The 21,123-nt window shown below is 43.6% G+C and overlaps 1 protein-coding gene across 1 annotated transcript in view; it reads right to left on the bottom strand.

Annotated features, from left to right (window-relative positions):
- Positions 1-21,123, bottom strand: part of PIK3C3 (phosphatidylinositol 3-kinase catalytic subunit type 3) — a 203,331-nt gene that overhangs the window by 162,099 nt on the left and 20,109 nt on the right. Inside the window, exon 5 of the mRNA XM_073680448.1 lies at positions 2,873-2,959. Within this exon, the coding sequence (XP_073536549.1) occupies positions 2,873-2,959 (87 nt within the window). The remainder of the gene's footprint in view (positions 1-2,872; positions 2,960-21,123) is intronic.

The following is a 21,123-nucleotide window of genomic DNA, read 5'->3' as shown; positions in this document are numbered from 1 at the left end:
TATAAGGAGGTTTTCAGGGATCTTGGCCAATAAACCCTGCGTCGTAAATGCGACATCAATCAGAATTAGGGTGGGGGGGGGTGGGGGGGGGATCCAGAAAAAAAAACAAAAAATGTAGACGTCTACCCCAGATGGAGAAGGGGGCCACATAAAAAATAATAAATAAATTTAAAAAAATCCTCTTTGTCCTGAATATAATGCGGACTAACCAGGGAGGGGGTTTCTTACTTTTTAACAAATGCTGTGAAAAAATGTACGGTAATTTTTTTTTTTTTTGTCACTTCTGTTTTGTGAGAGAAGATAACGTTTTCCATGGCATCATTTTCTGGTACATAAGACTTTTTGATCACTTATTAGTTGGAGAAGTGGAAAAAAAAAAAAAAAAAAAACTTGAGGATTTATTTTTATTTTTTAAACACTTCACTTTGAAATTTAGAGGGAATCAAACCTAAAAGCAGCATGATGTAGGGGCAGAGACCCTGATCTCAGCGATGTGTCACTTACCGAGCTCTGATTAGCACTAGAGGACAAGCAACCTCCTGCCTGCTGGTCCAACCATGCCCCCAACCACTGATAAGCAGCTTTCAGCCAATCAGTGGTGTGGGCGGGGTTATACACATCTCAGCATTCTGAGCTCTGCAGAAGAGAAAACTGATTGTGTCACACCTGCTGCACCCAGTAAACCAAGTGACACATCGTTGGAATCAGTGTCTCTGCTTCTACATTATACTGCAGTCAGATTAAAAACATGAGAGCAAAAACCTGCTGACAAATTCACTTTCATTTTTTTCATTGCACGGTACTCTGAGAGCCATAACTTTAATTTTTTTTTCGCTTACAGTGTGAGGGCTTTGGTCTTTTAGGACACGTGATGTTTTGATCACCTTCTATTTCACTTTTTGGGAGACAGGATGAACAAAAACAGCCATTCAGATTGTTTTTTTTCTCTTTTTTGGTAGCACTTTTTTGGTATGGGATAATTGTATAGATTTTTCATTTTGGGTCGTTAAGGATGTGGCTGTATCAAATGTGTCTTTTCTGGGGGGATGGGAACCTTTTGTTTCTTCTTCCCAGATTAAGCAAATTTTTTTTTTTTTTATGAGAAAATTGATTTTGTGGGAAGTTTTCTTTTCCCCTTTTTAACGAATACATCTTGGTGACCAAATGAGGACTTGAACATGGGATCCTATGATCGCATAGGTAAAACACTACACTACTTATGTAGTACAGTGCATTCCCTATCCAGTCAGTGTAAGGGCTCATTCAGACGAGAGTATAATCCGTCCGTGAGCCACAGACCGCACATGGACCCTTTACAGCTTCTGTGTCAGTGCACATCACCGATTTTCCACATCTGGATCAGAATAATTCATGCAATGTAAAGACGGCTCAGGCACCGTCCACAACGTGAAAGCGCATATAGTTCAGCGCATTATGGCCGTATTTGGCAATGATACTGGTCCATTTTTAGATACTGCCGGGCTTAAGACGACCAGGCCAACTTGCATAGAAGACAAAAAGGCCATTATCAGGCCTCCAACTGCCATAGTAATCCATTGGCAGCCCACGATCGCGCTGCGGGGGAGTGCATGGGTTGACAGAGGGAGCACTCTCCCTCTGTCATACTCCTTATATGCAGCTGTCACTACTGACAGTAGAATAAAAGGTTAAAAGAGTGTGCTTAGGGGTTATAGACATCCCACAGATCAGCTGTTTGCTGCTTTAATGGCAGCCGGATGTATACAGTGTACACAGCTGGGAGCTGAGCACTGCACCGTGTAGTCAGTAGTGGTGTCACTGCTCTGTACACCGTGTAGGTCTGGCTGTCGAGCAAAACTGCAAACAGCAGATCAGTGGTGGTGCCTTCAGTTGGATCCCTAATGATCTGATATTATAACCATCAATAAGTTCTGATAAAACTGCAGGTACTTTTTTTTATTATTTAACCCATTCCAGACAAATGATGTAAACTTATGTCATATGTCCTGTCTCATCATTGCAGGCAGACACTGGCTGCAATGCACAGAATCTGCCTCCAACAGCAAAAACGGGGTACTGATGGGATGCCATGACAGCCGAGGGTCTGCAGAAGACCCTCGTGCCTGTCTTTGCAGTACTCCAGTGAAGACCAACATAGCAGAATGTGATTTTTACTGTATTAGTACAATACTTTGATACTGAAGTATGCAGGATTAACGATCAGATTATCACAGATTCAAGTCCCCGGGGGGAGGGCGGCTCAGGGCGCCCGCGCTCATGCCGGGGGGAGGGCGGCTCAGGGAGCCTGCGCTCATGCCGGGGGGAGGGCGGCTCAGGGCGCCCGCGCTCATGCCGGGGGGAGGGCGGCTCAGGGCGCCCGCGCTCATGCCGGGGGGAGGGCGGCTCAGGGCGCCCGCGCTCATGCCAGGGTGGGTGTGGGGGGGGCTCAGGGCGCCCGCGCTCATGCCGGGGGGAGGGCGGCTCAGGGCGCCCGCGCTCATGCCAGGGTGGGTGTGGGGGGGCTCAGGGCGCCCGCGCTCATGCCAGGGTGGGGGCTCAGGGCGCCCGAGCAATTTACATCGCATTACAGAATAATCGCTGCCATTTATTCTCATCACAACCTACGGAGAACATCAGCTGCAGTCTATGCAGAATATAAGTGCTGCCGCCTCCTCGGGATTCATATATGTTTAGGACCTTGGGTTTTGCTTATCTTTACATTTTCAGTGATTTGTGGTTTTCTTACACTGCTTCATAAGAACAGAACCTCCTCGTCTCCTTTTTTGTGAGCAGAGAGAGGCAGGAAGGAGCGGCGTGCCGGATCTAACAGATGAGGTGTCACGGCTGCCGCTGGAATCAGACTACCAGAAGACAGAGGTGTCGGCGCACTTGCCTCATTGATCATTTCAATCTCTCGGAAAGTCAGCCGATCCAGCCAGTCAACTTTCACCATGTGTCCTTGTCGGTGAGCCTTGGTGAGCTACGGGAAGAGAACACAGACAATCATTATATTAGCAGCAGTGGGAAATAGATGATACACAGAAATACAGAGACAACATTGTATCTTTTACGCTTAGGGTTTGTGCACACAGAGACCCCCTGAAAAAGTGCCGCAAAAGCACCCCTTAAAATAAACAGCACACAGCAACGGGAAAACGACATTGCTGTGTCTATGTCCGTCTTATGTCAACTATTTTAACCACTCCAGGGTACAGACACCATGAAGCAGTTAAAAGTAGTAACATGTTCATTCTTAAGGCGGATTCCACCGAGAAGCCAATCTATACTGAGAGGAAAGAGCAAAGGACGCCGGCGTTTCTCTAAACCGACTTCTCTGGTGTCGAATAGACGCCATGTGCACATACCCCTACAGAAGATTATTCTACATGCAAGAGTAGATTTACATTTTTTGCATATAAAAGGAGCAGCATTATAGTAGTTATATTCTTGTACATAGGGGGCAGTATCATAGTAGTTATATTCTTGTACATAGGAGCAGTATTATAGTAGTTATATTCTTGTACATAGGAGCAGTATTATAGTAGTTATATTCTTGTACATAGGGGGCAGTATTATAGTAGTTATATTCTTGTACATAGGGGGCAGTATTATAGTAGTTATATTCTTGTATATAGGAGCAGTATTATAGTAGTTATATTCTTGTATATAGGGGGCAGTATTATAGTAGTTATATTCTTGTATATAGGAGCAGTATTATAGTAGTTATATTCTTGTACATAGGGGCAGTATTATAGTAGTTATATTCTTTTTCATGGGGGCAGTATAATAGCAGTTATATTCTTGTACATAGGGGCAGTATTAAAGTGGTTATATTCTTTTACATATGGGATAGTATTATAGTAATTATATTCTTGTACATAGTAGCAGTATTATAGTAGTTATATTCTTGTACATAGGGGGCAGTATTATAGTAGTTATATTCTGGTACATAGGAGGCAGTATTATAGTAGTTATATTCTTGTACATAGTGGGCAGTATTATAGTAGTTATATTCTTGTACATAGGAGGTAGTATTATAGTAGTTATATTCTTGTACATAGGAGGTAGTATTATAGTAGTTATATTCTTGTACATAGGGGGCAGTATCATAGTAGTTATATTCTGGTACATAGGGGCAGTATTATAGTAGTTATATTCTTGTACATAGTGGGCAGTATTATAGTAGTTATATTCTTGTACATAGGGGGCAGTATTATAGTAGTTATATTCTTGTACATAGGGGGCAGTATCATAGTAGTTATATTCTGGTACATAGGAGGCAGTATTATAGTAGTTATATTCTTGTACATAGTGGGCAGTATTATAGTAGTTATATTCTTGTACATAGTGGGCAGTATTATAGTAGTTATATTCTTGTACATAGGGGGCAGTATTATAGTAGTTATATTCTTGTACATAGGGGGCAGTATTATAGTAGTTATATTCTTGTACATAGGGAGCAGTATTACAGTAGTTATATTCTTGTACATAGGAGCAGTATTATAGTAGTTATATTCTTGTACATAGGGGGCAGCATATTAGTTTATTCAAATAAATGGGGGAACACATTACTCCAGCTCCCATATTGCTGTGTACTCTTCTTAAAAAAAAAAAAAAGCGCTTGATAACCCGCATGCAGAAATGCATGCAAAGACGCTTGACAAACGCTTCTACCTGGTGGAAAAAACGCATGTAAAAAAAAGCATGCATTTTTCCTGCCAGGGAGAAGCGTAAAAAATATGCAGCATTTCTGCATCGTGGGCACATAGCCTTACACTTCAGGATCAGTAAAGCAATGAATTTGCCAAGTTTCCCATCAATTTACAAATGATGTATTTGCATATAAAGTTGTAAAATATGCCCAGCCCCCTATGCTTTATGGTAATCACTTCCAATGTTCTGCACCTGCAATAAAAAAAGGTCCCCTCCCAGCCCCCTACAATACAAAAAAAAAATCAATACTGTTATCGTGGCATTTTAGTTTAGTCGGTGCAGATAAATTAACACGCAGTAAGGCAAGCGGACAGATAAGTAATTGTAATAGTATAAACGTTGTTAAGATCAAACATCAGTGAAAGCTTTATTCCACAACAGCAACATACAGTGGTGTGATGAAGTGTTTGCCTTCTTGCTGATATCTTGTTCTTTTGAATGTTTTTTACGCTTAAATATTTCAGTTCACAAAACAAAGTTAAATATTAGACAAAGATAAAACACAAGTTAACACAAAATGCAGTTCTTAAATGAAGGTCTTTATTAAGGAAGAAAAAAAAAACCCAAACCTACAGGGCCCTGCATGAAAAAAGGGATTGCCCCTTAAACTAATAACTGGTTGCGCCGCTTTGGAGGAATTCTGGTCACTCATCTTAGCAAAATTGTTGTAATTCATCCACATTGGAGGGTTTTCGAGCATGAACAGCCTTTTTTTTAAGGTCATACCACAGCATCTAAAAGGTCAGGACTAAGACTAGGCCACTCCAAAGTCTTAATTTTGTTTTTCTTAAGCCATTCAGAGGTGGACTTGCTGTTGTGTTTTGGATCATTATCCTGCTGCATAACCCAAGTGTGCTTCAGCTTGAGGTCATGAACAGATGGCCGAACATTCTCCTTCAGGATTTTTTGAAAGAGAGCAGAATTCATGGTTCCATTTACCACAGCATCTCTGGGAACTCCTTCAAGATTGTTGGAAGACCATTTCCGGTGACTACCTCTTGAAGCTCATCAAGAGAATGCCAAGAGTGTGCAAAGCAGTCATCAAAGCAAAAGGTGGCTACTTTGAAGAACCTAGAATATAAGACATATTTTCAGTTGTTTCACACTTTTTTGTTAAGTATATAATTCCACATGTGTTAATTCATAGTTTTGATGCCTTCAGTGTGAATGTACAATTTTCATAGTCATGAAAATACAGAAAAATCTTTAAATGAGAAGGTGTGTCCAAACTTTTGGTCTGTACTGTATACCTTCCAAAAAGTTAAACTTTTGTCTCGTCAGTCAACAGAGTATTCTCCCATAAGTTTTGGCGATCATCAAGATGCTTTCTGGCAAATCTGAGATGAGCCTTTATGTGGTTTTTGTCTTGGAACTCTTCCATACATGCCATTTTTGCCCAGTATCTTTCTTATGGTGGAGTCATGAACACTGACCTTATCTGAGGCAAGTGAGAACTGCAGTTCTTTGGATGTTGCTGTAGGGTCTTTTGTGACCTCTTGGATGAGTCGTCGCTGCGCTCTTGGGGTAATTTTGGTCGGCCAACCACTCCTGGGAAGGTCCACCACTGTTTTATGTTTTCGCCATTTGTGGATAATGGCTCTCACTGTGGTTCGCTGGAATCCCAAAGTTTAAGAAATGGCTTTATAATCTTTTCCAGACTGATAGTTCTGAATTACGAGATAAACCAGTTAATTTATGCTTTTGGGGTGGAGGGGGGGGGGCAATCACTTTTTCACACAGAACCCTGTAGGTTTGGATTTCTTTTTCCCCTTCATAGAGACCTTCATTTAAAAACTGAATTTTTGTGTTTACATGGGTTATCTTTGTCTAATATATAAATTTGTTTTGTGATCTGAAACATTTAAAGTGTGACAAACATGCATAAGAATAAGAAATCAGGTAGGGGGCAAATACTTTTTCACACGACTGTATAGTCTCAGCTGTCAAACGTCTCTGTACAAATCAAGGACCATGCAGAAAAGCAGATATCCCACAGTTCTGGGTAATGAACAACCTCTATATAACCAGAGACACGTCATACGAATAATGCGACACGTACACAAGCCAGCATCAATGCCAAGTATTGTTAATTTGTATTGTATTAGTTCATTGCACAAAACAATCCCCAACTCTGAATAACGCATATCATGCATATCCGATATAGTATTTTGTTAAATCTAATAACGCCAAGAAAAAAAAACTAGTGTTTTTCCTGCCAAGACCCTGGTAGCTGGTGCAGAAAAATCTGCTGTAAATACTCAATAATAATAATAATGAATAATTCTGGAGCATAGTTTCTGAGAAGCCATTGTGCCTTACCTCTGTTATTCCTCCTGAAAATGTGTGAATAAATTGTCAATTGGGAGTGACCATATGGGGTGTGTCCCTGAACACAAGGACACGATCAGCACTGTTTGGCCCCCCATTTTCCTGATAACCAGGGGTCACAGAGGTAGCACCCACACCAACAATGCAATTTTTCCAAACACTATAGATTTCTAAAAGTTGATCAAAGTGATTTTCCGGTCCCTGGTCCAGCAGCCATATCTGTAGTCTGTCACCACGGGACAAAAGCCTTGTGAGCCTCCTCCCACCTGTCGGCAGCTGCCATGTCATTGATGCAGTGTGGCGCACACATGATATTGTGCTGCACCTATTAATCAGTGGAGTCCCCAGATATGCCGGCAAGTAGGAGGCTCGCAAGGCCCTGATTATGGACTACAAACGTGGCTGCTGGACCAGAGACATGCCAATCTCTGATCAACGCTAATATATTACATACAGCGAAGGAAATCATTATTTGATCCCTTGCTGCTTTTGTAAGTTTTCCCACTGACAAAGACATGAACAGTCTATAATTTTAAGGATTGGTTAATTTTAACATCGAGAGAGAGAATATCCAAAAAAAAAAAAAAAAAAAATCAAGAAAATCATATTGTATAAATTAGATAATTTTTTTTGCATTTTGCAGTGAGAAATAAGTATTTGATCCCTCTGGCAAACAACACTTAACACTTGGTGGCAAAACCCTTGTTGGCAAGCACAGCAGTCAGACATTTTTTGTAGTTGATGATTAGGTTTGTGCACATGTCAGGAGGAATTTTGGTCCACTCCTCTTTTCAGATCATCTCTAAATCATTCAGATTTTGAGGCTGTCGCTTGCCAACTCGGAGCTTCAACTCCCTCCATAAGTTTTCTATGGGATTAAGGTCTAGAGACTGGCTAGGCCACTCCATGACCTTACTGTGCTTCTTTTTGAGCCACTCCTTTGTTGCCTTGGCTGTATGTTTTGGGTCATTGTCTTGCTGGAAGACCCAGCCACAATCCATCTTCAATGCTCTTACTGAGGGAAGGAGGTTGTTGGCCAAAATCTCGCGATACATGACCCCATCTTTCTTCCCTTCAGTACGATGCAGTCGTCAGATCTCCTTTGCAGAAAAGCACCCCCAAACTATAATGTTTTCCCCACCATGCTTCACGGTTGGGACGATGTTCTTAGGGCTGTACTCATCCTTATTCCTCCAAAGACGGCAAGTTGAGTTAATGCCAAAGAGCTCAATTTTTGTCTCATTGACCACAGCACCTTCTCCCAATAACTCACAGAATCATCCAGGTGTTCATTGGCAAACTTCAGATGGGCCTGCACATGTGCCTTCTTGACCAGGGGGACCTTGCGGGCACTGCAGGATTTTAAACCTTTAAGGCACAATGTATTACCAATGGTTTTCTTGGTGACTGTGGTCCCAGCTGCCTTGAGATCATTAACAAGTTCCCCCCGTGTAGTTTTAAGCTGATCCCTCACCTTCCTCATGATCAAGGATACCCCACGAGTTGAGATTTTGCATGGTGCCCCAGATTGATGTTGATTGACAGTCATTGTATTTCTTCCATTTTCTTACTATTGCGCCAACAGTTGTCTCCTTCTCACCCAGCGTTTTACTTATGGTTTTGTAGCCCATTCCAGCTTTGTGCAGGTCTATGTCCCTGACATCCTTAGAAAGCTCTTTGGTTTTGCCCATGTTGTAGAGGTTAGAGTCTGACTGATTAATTGAGTCTGTGGACAGGAGTCTTTTATACAGGTGACTATGTAAGACAGCTGTCTTTAATACAGGCAACGAGTTGATTAGGAGCATCTAACTGGTCTGTAGAAGCCAGAACTCAATGGTTTGTAGGGGATCAAATACTTATTTCTCACTGCAAAATTCAAAAATTGTATCCAATTTATACAATGAGATTTTATTGATTTGTTTTTGGATATTCTATCTCTCAATGTTAGAATTAACCTACCCTTAAAATTATAGACTGTTCATGTCTTTGTTAGTGGGCAAACTTACAAAAACAGCAAGGGATCAAATACTTATTTCCTTCACTGTAAATATCTAATATGGGCAGAAAAGTAGCATTTCTAACAAAGACATATCTTAAAGGAGTCCAGGTGCAGAGCAAAGTAGTGCAGTGCGCATGCGCCGGCGATCTTTGGCCTTTTCCTGCACACTATAGTACTTTGTTTGGCGCTCGACTGGGAAGAGCAGTGCACTGAGCCGGAGCATGATGCCGAGGAGACACTGCGGATAACGAAGGACACATCATCCATACGAAACAGAAGGGTGACAGCATCGCAAGAAGGGAGGAGGCACCGAATCAAGACCAGCAACACCCATCAGACCAGACAGGATCGCCCAGTAGGAGAGTATAATAAAAACTCTTATTCTTGTCTTGCAGCCTGAATTGGGGGCATATATCATATTAGAATGCTGTAAATGAGGCCCGAAAGGTGGCGGCCTTACCTCATATGGGAAAAATGTGGTGACAGGTTCCTTTTAAATGTATGAAAAAAGAAAAAAAAAAAAAAAAAAAAAAAAAGGCAACTTAACAGGAGCAAATTCATTAATCTTCCTTACAGAAGCAACATTCAGGCTTCACCTTGGTCTTGCTCACGTTTCTTTCACCTTTATCATGTTGCCTTCTGCTGACATCTGCATTTTTTTTTCCCTGTATGACGATAGTGTCTAATCCACCCCACATCTATCCATTAAGGGGACAACTGCACTCAAACAGCAAATCACTGCAATCCGATGGCAGCCGTGACGAGCTCAGCACAGAACCCACAGCATGCTGGGAACACAAGTACTTACTTCTTCCATTCGCTCCTTACCAGACTCCTGCATTAAAGAGAGTTCATGAACTAATGAGAAACACAGAAACCAAAATGATTGCTCCAGTTGGTGTGCGAGGTCTTTGTGCCCAGGACGCCCCTTCTAATAACGGCAGCCCATGTGACCGTACAGACCCCGGCTGTACAGTCCCTGCAGATTCTGTAGTGGCTGCTCTCTATAAAGCCTCTGTGATCCCCTCCTCCTCCAGAAGACTCTTACAAGTTACTATGTGGTTTACAACCTCCTCACTTCCCTGCCGGTATCTCTACATAAGGGTGATGACAGCAGAAAGAGAATAAGACAACAGGCCTGAACCGACAACAGCAGGAGCGCCAGCTATGTGCAGCAGCTGCACAGACTCTACAGCAGCAAAATAAAGACATTTTTACTTATTACTTAGAAAATTGCCTAATTTTGCATTTGGGTAGCAAACCAACAATAAAAAAAAAAAAATTACAAAAAGTGTCCATAGCTTTAAATGGGCTTTTACAGAAGAGGCAATATATGTGGCACTAATGCTCTCCACGAGCTGCAATGTAGAGTTGTGCTCAAAAGTTTACATACCCCGGCAGAATTTTTCCTTTCTTGGCCTTGTTTCAGAGAATATGAATGATAACAAAATAAACTTTTTTCCACTCATGGTTATTGGTTGGGTGAAGCCATTTATTGTCAAACTACTGTGTTTTCTCTTTTTAAATCTTAATGACAACCAAAAACATCCAAATGACCCTGATCAAAAGTTCACATACCCTGGTGATTTTCTCCTGATTACATGCACAGAATTTGACGCAAATGGGTTTGAATGGCTAATGAGTGCCCACTATGCAGAAATGAAGCAGAAATTTTCCTGAGCATTTCTGCATCTCCTTGGCAGAATAAGGCATGCGGTTTTTACATGCGTATTTGCCATGCGTTTTTCCAATGCATTGTATAGGCAAATACGCATGCAGAAATGCACAAGAATTGGTCATGTCCGTATTTTTTCTGCGAGTAAAAATCCTGACCATGTGCACAGAACTTGCAAAATGTCATAGGAAGTCATGGGATAAGGTATGCAATGCGTTTCTGGAGCGTTTACGTGCTGCAAATATGCACCAAAAATGCATCGTGGGCACACAGCCTTAAGGTAACATCCTCACCTGTGACCTGTTTGCTTGTAATCAGTGTGTGTGCATAAAAGCTGAGTGAGTTTCTGGGATCCAGACAGACTCTTGCATATTTCATCCAGACACTGACGTTTCTGGATTATGAGTCATGGGGAAAGCAAAAGAATTGTCAACGGATCTATGGGAAAAGGTAGTTGAACTGTATAACACAGGAAATGGATACAAAAAGATAGCCAAGGAATTGATAATGCCAGTCAGCAGTGTTCAAACTGTGATTAACAAATGGAAAATCAGGGTCTCTGAAAACCAAACCATGGTAAGGTAGACCAACAAAAATTTCGGCCACAACCACCAGGAAAATTGTTCGGGATGCAAAGAAAAATCCACAAACATCAACTGAAATTCAGGACTTTCTGAAAACTAGTGGTGTGATTGTTTCAAGAAACAATAAGGAGGCACTTGAAGAAAAATGGGCTGCATGGTCAAGTCACAAGAAGAAAGCCATTACTGCGCAAATACTACAAAGTATCTCGCCTACAATATGCCAAATAGCACAGAGACAAGCCTCAAAACTTCTGGAATAAGGTAATTTGGAGTGATGAGACCAAAATTCAACTTTTTGGCCGCAACCATAAATGTTACATTTAGAGAGAGGCCAACAAGGCCTACGATGAAAGGAACACCATTCCTATAGTAAAGCACGGAGGTGGATCGCTGATGTTTTGGGGATGTGTGAGCTACAAAGGCACAGGAAACTTGGTAAAAGTTGAAGGAAAGATGAATGCAGCACGTGATCATCAAATACTGGAGGCAAATTTGCACTCATCAGCCTGGAAGCTGCGCATGGAACGTACTTGGATGTTCCAACATGACAACGATCCAAAACACAAGGCCAAGTCGACCTGTCATTGGCTACAGCAGTACAAAGTGAAGGTTCTGGAGTGGCCATCTCAGTCTCCTGACCTCAATATCATTGAGCCACTCTGGGGAGATCTCAAGAGCGCAGTTCATGCTAGACAGCCCAGGAATTTACAGGAACTGGAGGCTTTTAGGCAAGAAGAATGGGCAGCTTTACCATCTGAGAAAGTAAAGAACCTCATCCACAACTACCACAAAAGACTTCAAGCTGTCATTGATACTAGAGGGGGCAATACAAGGTATTAAGAACTGGGGTATGTGAACTTTTGATCAGGGTCATTTGGATGTTTTTGGTTGTCATTAAGATTTAAAAAGAGAAAACACAGTAGTTTGACAATAAATGGCTTCACCCAACCAATAACCATGAGTGGAGAAAAAGTTGTTTTGTTGTCATTCATATTCTCAGAAACAAGGCCAAGAAAGGAAAAATTCTGCTGGAGTATGTAAATTTTTGAGCACAACCGTATGTGCAAGTATGGGACCTGTCTCTGCACCCATTATTGCCTCCCGCTACTGCAACAGATAGTGGATCAAGTACATACATCTTTAAGAGAAAAGTAGTCCCATCACAATTATGATTTATGTGAATACATATATTTTAAACTGTATAAAATCTGATTTTTTATTTATTTTTTTTATAATTTTTTCACAACATGACTGGGGGCGGCCATTTTTTAATGTGCTGGTGTATTAAGCACGACAACTACACACAGCAAATACAACAGACGCAGGAGATAGGGGTTGGTCTCAGTCTCCTTTGCTGTGGCCGCATCAGACGTGAACTGTTCACAACCTGCTATTTCACCAATCACATCTGTAGGTGCAGCAGGCACCAATTTATTGTAGCTCAATGATGTACGGAAACTTCTGTTACCACTCACAGCTGCTTCTTGTGAAGCGATGACCGCAGGTACAGGCACCAGAGCAGAGGCAGTGAGAACAGCTCGTGCAGCCCGATTTCTACTAATGCCAGGTTGCCCGACCTGTTTTCACTGCTGGAATTAGTCTCCGCTGTAGCCCTGGAGCCAGGACCTGCTCTCACTACTAATTACAGTATTCAGAGAGCAGTAGACAAATCATGGCTAGCTGCTGAGTATTGCTTATAAGTTAGTCTGCAGTACATTGCCTTAAGTATATTGCTTAAGTGTGAGAAATATGAATTATACCTGAACTGAACCTGAAGGGAACTGAAGGTAACTGAATACTTGGACACGGTAAACAATGTTTGGCTTTGTTTTCACTCACACCCCCATAATCCTGCACATTTTACAACCACCCCTAATCCCTACACCTAGCAATGAACTCCATCTCTCCCTCAATCCTCCCCATTCATCTCACCTCCTCCTCAGAACTATTCATCAACATTCAATCCTGTGTCTCTAAGCACAGACAGCCACCTCATGCTCTCTCCTGCTCCCACCTACTAATACTTTCTCTGCTCCTCCTCACTGCTGGCGATATTTCCCCAAATCCTGGCCCTCCACACCACATCTCCACAATCACTTCCATCTCCTACCCATGATCTATCACAAACTCTCACAACCCTTATAACCTCATACCAATCCGCCCAGCCCCCACTTCCCCAGCCCCACTAACAGGAGCTCTATGGAACGCGCGCTCCGTCTGCAGCAAACTTTCCTACATCCACGATCTTTTCATCACTAACAAAATTTCCTTCCTCTGCATCACTGAAACCTGGCTGACCCCCTCTGACACGGCCTCTCCAGCTGCACTTACGTATGGTGGATTCCACCTCCCCCCCCCCACCCTGCCCCATTGGCAAGAATGGCGGAGGAGTAGGTTTTCTCCTGTCCGACAACTGCGCCTTCACCCAAATCTCACTGCTACCCTCCGTTACACCCCCCTCTTTTGAGGTGCACTGTGTGGGCATCTACTCCCCATCATCTACCATCCCCCAGGACCAGCCACCACCACCTTAGACCATTTCACCACCTGGCTACATTTACTTTCCGCTGACATCCCCACTATCATCATAGGTGACTTCAATAACCCCATCAACACTTCCCTCTCAGCTGTCTCTAAGCTTCTATCCCTCACTTCTTCCTTCGGCCTTACTCAATGGTCTTCCGCAGCCACTCACAAAGATGGCCACACGTTTGACCTCATCCATCTAACCTCTTTAACTCCCCCCTCCCTCTCTCTGACAACAACCTATTTACATTCTCTACCCTCTCCTCTCCAGGGAAACAATCTCCACTCCACAAACTTGCATACTCTCGCAGAAATCTTAAACACCTTGACCTACACGCACTCTCTGAATCCCTCCTCCCTCTTACAGACATCAGCTCCATACATGAGGCAGATGTTGCTGCCGCTTTATATAACACCACAACAGCTGCAGTTCTCAATTCGGTCACCCCCCCCCCCTCACACATACCAAAGCTCGCACAATCAACAGACAACCCTGGCACACCAGCCTGACTAAAGAACTGCGACGGGCCTCCAGGGTTGCTGAGTACAGATGGAAAAGACCCCACTCCAATGAGCACTACATCGCATTCAAACAGTTCCTCACTACCTTCAAGTCCACACTCAAAGCAGCAAAACAAACATACTTCTCATCTCTCATATCCTCTCTGTTTCACAACCCTAAACAGCTATTTAACACTTTCAATTCTCTCCTCCATCCCCCAGCGCCTCTTCCCTCTCATCTTAGCTAAAGACTTTGACACCATCAGACAAAGCTTTTGCCTAAAGTCCCCCAGCCCCTCCTCACACCTACTCAATCCTCCTCCTCCAAAACCAGCTTCTCCACCATTATGGAAAATCAACTCTCCTCCTTACTCTCCAAATCACACCTCACCACTTGTGAACTTGACCCAATCCTATTTCACTTCATCCTCATCCTTACCACTATCTTCATCCCAACCCTAACCCACCTTTTTCAACCTGTCACTAAGAACTGGTGTCTTCCCCTCATGCTTTAAACATGCCTCGATCACACCCATCCTCAAAAAGCCCTCCCTTGACCCATCCTGTCTGACAAGCTACCGCCCCATATCACTCCTCCCCTATGCCTCAAAACTACTGGAACAACATGTCCACTTTGAACTGTCCTTTGAACTGTCCTCCTACCTCTCTTCCTCCTCTCTCCTTGACCGCCTCCAACATGGCTTCCGACTGAACCATTCTACTCAAACTGCCCTGACTAAAGTCACCAATGACCTACTAACCGCCAAATCAAAGCAACACTACTCTGTCCTCCTCCTGGACCTGTCATCTGCCTTCGACACGGTGGACCAATCCCTCTTACTACAGACTCATCTCTCGGCATCACAGACTTAGCCCTATCTTGGATCTCTTCATACCTGACAGGCAGAACATTCAGTGTCTCCCACTCACACACCACCTGCTCATCTCGCCCCCATCTGTCGGTGTCCCCCATGGATCAGTTCTAGGAACCCTGTTCTCCTTCTACATCTTTGGCCTAGGACAGCTCAGAGTCTTACAGCTTTCAGTATTACCTCTATGCTGATGACACACAGATCTACCTCTCTGGACCCGATATCTCCTACCTACTAACCAAAATCTCACAATGTCTGTCCACTATCTAATCCTTTTACTCTGGTAGATTTCAAAAACTTAACATGGATAAAACAGAATACATAATTTTTCCACCATCTCAGTCATCCCCCCCACCCGACCTTTCTATCAATGTCAATGGCTGTTCACTCTCCCCAGTTCCGCAAGCTCGTTGCTTTGGGATAACCCTGGACTCTGCTCTCTCCTTGAAACCACATGTCAAAGCCCTTTCCACTTCCTGCCGACTCAAACTGTAAAACATCTCCCGGATCCGTACATTCCTCAACCACAAATCTGCAAAAACACTAGTGAACACCCTCATCATCTCCCGCCTAGAATACTGCAACCTCCGGCTCTGTGGCCTCCCCTCTAATCTATCCTAAACTCTGCTGCCTGACTAATCCACCTGTCCCCACGCTATTCCCGAGCCTCTCCTTTCTGGGCAATGGGGAGCCAGTGAAGGAATTGACAGACTCCAGTTCAAAACCCTAGCCAAGGGATACAAAGCCATCCACAACCTGTCTCCTCCTTATATCTGTGACATAGTCTTCCGGTACATACCTGCACGCGATCTCTGATCCTCACAAGATGTACTTCTCTACTCCCTTCTTATAAGATAAGATAAGATAAGATATACTTTATTTATCCCGGAGGAAATTGCGGTATCACAGCAGCAGAACACAGATCTCCTCTTCCCACAATTGCATACAAGATTTCTCCCCCCTACTTTGGAACTCTCTACCCCAACATAGACTCTCGCCTACTCTTGAAATCTTCAAAAGGAATCCGAAGATTCACCTCTTGCGACAAGCCTACAACCTGCAGTAACAATTGCTCCATTATACCGCTGCACGACTAGCTCTACCCCCACCTACTGTATCCTCACCAAAGTCTTGTAGACTGAGCCCTCACGGGCAGGGTTCTCACTCCTCCTGTACTAGTCACCGTCACGTTTCGTTAAAGATCATTGTAATTGTTTTTGTATTTATACCCCTTTTTTCACATGTAAAGCGCCATGAGATGGAATGGATATGATTGATGAATAATGATTGATGATGAATGATATGTAGGCGTAAGCAATGAGAGGGGGCTGCAGAGAGACACCATGCAAGAGGGAGGAGGGAAGCTGCCGAGAGACGCCATGCAAGAGGGAGAAGGGGGGCTGCCGATGTCTGTAAATTGCTGTGGAATTATTGGTGCCATATAAATGAGTGAAATAAATACAGTATACCTCTTTTTGAAAACATCCAGAAGGGGAGGGAAGGAGTGATGTCAAAATTTGTGGGCAGATCCAAGCCACACTTAGTGCTTCAAGCTCGCATTACGACTGCAGTATTAGTTTCCATTTCAAATGTCGACAGCTGCTCCCCTTAGTGTTGGACGTGGGCTTAGGAATGGAGATGAGAGCTGGGATATTCAGCAATCGGATGCCTGCAGCCACAAGCAGGGCTGTGGAGTCGGTAAGTCAAACCTCTGACTCCTCAATTTCCATGACTTCGACTCCAACTCAGACTCCTTCATCCATGGCTCATGTTTAAGTTATAAATTTACTGCAGCACAGATTAATATCAGCTAAAAGTCTAGACTAGAGATGAGCGGTGTTCGACTAGAACTGTTCGCCAATCTCAAATTCGAGCTGTTTTGGGCGGCGTTCGACGAACCCGAACGATTTGCAAAAAATTCAGCTGTTCGAGGTTTTGTTCGATAACTATTCGTGCACAAAAGCGCAACTGGATTTTTTCACATCATGCAGGGATTGTCTGCCACTCACTGTAATGTCACAGCCATGGTGGTTGTGGCATTACAGTGGTTGCCCAAATCGATGGGAACAGTGCTCACAGTGAAACATGAAAAGCCGGCAATTCATCAGCGGCATACACCGGTACCCGACAATTTAGAACAGAAAGAATAGAGCATCACACATAGATTAGACAGATATTATATATGTGACTGACATGTTTCTAAGTACAGTGATAGTGTTGGTTACTGTACTTGTCATTTAGTATTAAAATAAAGGATTTATTATTAAAAAAAATTGGCGTGGGGTTCCCCTTAATTTTAGTCTCTAGCGGAGGTTAAGCAGACGGCTGGGGCAGATGTTTGAAGCCTGGGAAGGGGGTAATACCCACGGAGCTTCCCAGGCTACCAATATCAGCCCCCAGCTGAATACCTAGCCTTTACTAGCTATTAAAATGGGGGACCACCCCCCAAAAAAAAATGACGTGGGGTCGCCCCTATTTTAATAGCTAGCAAAGGCTAGGCCGACAGCTGGGGGCTGATATTAATAGCCCAGGAAGGGTGCCATGAATATTGGCCCCCTCCCAGGCTAGAAACACCAGCCGTCAGCCGCTCCAGAAATGGTGCATCCATAGGATGTGCCAATTCTGGCACTTAGCCTCGCTCTTCCCACTGCCCTGTAGCGGTGGCAGTGGGGTAATAGGGTTGGGGTTGATGTCAGCTTATAATGCCAGCTGACATCAAGCCCAGGTTAGTAATGGAGAGGCGTCTATAAGACACCCCCATTACTAACCCCATAGTCAAAGTTACAAAAAAAAAAACACCCAGAATAAAGTCCTTTAATTGAAATAAATTCTTTATTGTTCTAAATTAAACCATACTTACCATCACACCCATTCCAGGTGAAGCCAATGTCTTCTGCAATAAAAGTAAAATAATAAACCAACATCATCCTTACCTTTCCATGGTTCCCAGGACAGCTTCAGCTCTGCTACATTCACATAACAGGCTGGATCGCAGCCTCACATTTGTCCCAACAACGAGATTTGACCCTTTTTCTTGGATAAAAGATATTAACCTCTTTACCAGAAAATTAAAATGGAGAAAGTTTTTTCTGCATAATGACAGATTGAAGTGCCAACATTTGGGCATATCCCTGGAGGATCTCCCGGACGTGGTAACATTATCAGAATTATCAGAGGAGGGACAGAGGAGTCCTGGCCTCGGACCCTTCTCTGATCTGAAACCTAGGAGCACTAGGATGCCCCCCAGTCGGCGACATAGGGGGCATCGATATCTTCCTTAAATTGGTTTCTGAAGAGATCCGCAATATTAACCCAAGATATGAACCAGCACGTTCTAATTTGTCTTTGGGGGAAAAAAGGGCGTTGGAATCCCTGGGTGCTAATAATGCAGTAGTGCTGAAGCCCTCTGATAAGGGCGGCAACATTGTTGTCTTGGACGACACCCAGTACATTGAAATGTGTCAGGGTCTCCTATCAGATGTGTCCACATACGAAGTCTTAAGGAAGGATCCCAGCAGTGAATATATGGTGGGACTATCTAAGATTCTGTCATGTGCACTGACAATGAATCTGCTCTCGAAAAATGAATATGATTTTCTCATTCCGAAATGGCCTGTAACAGCGACATTCTATGCACTTCCCAAGATACACAAGGGCATCAGACCCCTCAAGGGAAGACCTATTGTTGCAGGGATTGATGCCCTGTGCCAAAATTCGAGTGTGTATTTGGATAAGGTCTTGAGACCATTTGTCCTAGCCCTCCCATCATATCTGAGGGATACTATGGACCTTTTGAACAAACTAGAAGGTGTGTCCATTGATTCTAATACGATTTTGGCCTCAATTGATGTTGAGGCTTTGTATAGTAGCATTCGACACGAAGTGGGCTTAACAGCCGTTGAATACTATTTGAAAAGTAGAGGGACACACCTGAGGCCACACAATAAATTTCTCCTGGAACTTTTGGATTTTGTACTACGACATAATTTTTTTCTATATAATGGGAGATATTACCACCAACTCAGGGGCACAGCGATGGGAAGCCCTTGTGCCCCTACGTACGCTAATCTGCTCCTGGGTTGGTGGGAGGATACTGTCGTGTTCAGAGACGAGGATGTCGTCTGGGCCCCACGGATACTTTTCTGGGGCAGATATATTGACGACATCCTCGTCCTGTGGGCAGGGGATGAGGCATCTTTTCGGACGTTCGTGACACATCTGAATGTAAACCCTTTTGGACTATCCTTCACATGTGAGGTGGGAGTGGACGAGATCTCCTTCCTTGATTTAAAAATCTCAAGAAATGGTGATGGCACTTTAAAAACTTCACTGTATTGTAAACCTTCTGCGACCAATAGCCTTCTAGAGTGGGGGAGCTTTCATCCTCCGCCTCTAAAAAGAGGCATTCCTAAGGGACAGTTCCTTAGGGTGCGGAGGAATTGTTCCTCGTGGAATGACTTTCAATCTGAGTCATGTAATCTATCTCATAGGCTTAGAACTAGGGGTTATCCTGAAGGAGTAATAGATAAGGCATATCAACAGGCAAGGACGACAGATAGATCGTCCCTCCTTACTCCAAGAGACAGATGCAACTCTGAGTCCATCACACGACTGATAGATACCTATGATGATCAGTCAAGAAAAGTACTGGGCATTCTTGAAAAATACTGGGGGATCCTACGAGCAGATCCGGATGTGGCGGGCTTGGTCCCAAAAACACCCTCGGTTACATATAGGAGGGGGAGATCCGTGAAGGATACAGTCATACATAGTCACTTTACGCCTCAGATAAAGGAGGTCACATGGTTGAGAAGTAGGTCTAAGGGTACGTTCAGATGTGGTCACTGCTCCTTCTGTAAATTTGTCACACCTTCAAAGAGTTTTGTGAGTGCAGTGACTAAACGCACATACGAGATGAAAGATTTCGCCAACTGCAAAACGTCAGGAGTGGTGTACCTCTGCACGTGTACGTGTCCAATGGATTATATCGGGAAAACGAAACGTGAATTACGCGTCCGGATAGGCGAGCACCTTGGAGACGTTAGGCATGGCAGAGATACACCACTCGCCAGACATGTAATATCTAAACATGGGGGTGATGTGAGATGCATTTCGTTTAGGGCTTTGGAGGTTGTGGCACGGTCAATCAGGCAGGGTGACTGGAATAAAAAAATACTCCAACGGGAGGCCCGTTGGATCTTTTGGATGGAGTCAATGGCCCCTGGGGGCATTAATGAACAGTTGAGCTTCTCGAGTTTTATCTGATTCCAAGAATGTGATATTAGGGGCCTAATAGAACCAGCCTATATGGTATTGGTCTAATGATCACCATATGTATATACCCATTGTGGTTAAATATGTATTTATATTTCTGGGACTTATTTTTCTCCTACTCTAACAGCGTTTAATACTCTGTGGATGATAAATAATATTGTAATATGTGGATAACACTTTAATTATATAATAGTCAGACTCCAACCTTCCTGTTTATTATATACTGAATGCTTTTGTCCCCCGATGTACAGCGTATATATTTATTTTGCGCTGAATAACTTCTGGACATCTTAGCCCTGATGCCGACCTGTCCGTCTATGGCACTTTAAGTATATGGGGTATGTTGGTGGGAGGTGTGCCCTTCTGGTCGGCGTTTGCATTGCTGGCTACCATGACAACCACTGACAAACGTTTATGGGGATGGGTGCAGACCTTGCCTCCTAACCATGTACCGCCACATTTGGATGACATCATATCCCGGTGGACGCCAGTTAGGCTCCGTTACTTCCGGGTGCGTGCGTTCCAGATATTCTGATGCAGTCTGGTGACGTCATTTCCGGTGGGCGTCATTAGCATATCGTCACTTCCGGGTGCGTGCGTTCCATGTGCGGTCCACGGACCTGCATTTGGCGGTGGACGCCGGACATGTGTACGATGACAGCAGTACACAGG

Source organism: Phyllobates terribilis, unplaced genomic scaffold (genome assembly GCF_046119375.1).
Source record: "Phyllobates terribilis strain yellow unplaced genomic scaffold, ASM4611937v1 Scaffold_1__5_contigs__length_1240528914, whole genome shotgun sequence".
NCBI lineage: Eukaryota > Metazoa > Chordata > Amphibia > Anura > Dendrobatidae > Phyllobates > Phyllobates terribilis.
Note: the sequence above shows the minus strand (reverse complement) of the source record. Positions and strands in the feature narration are given on the sequence as shown.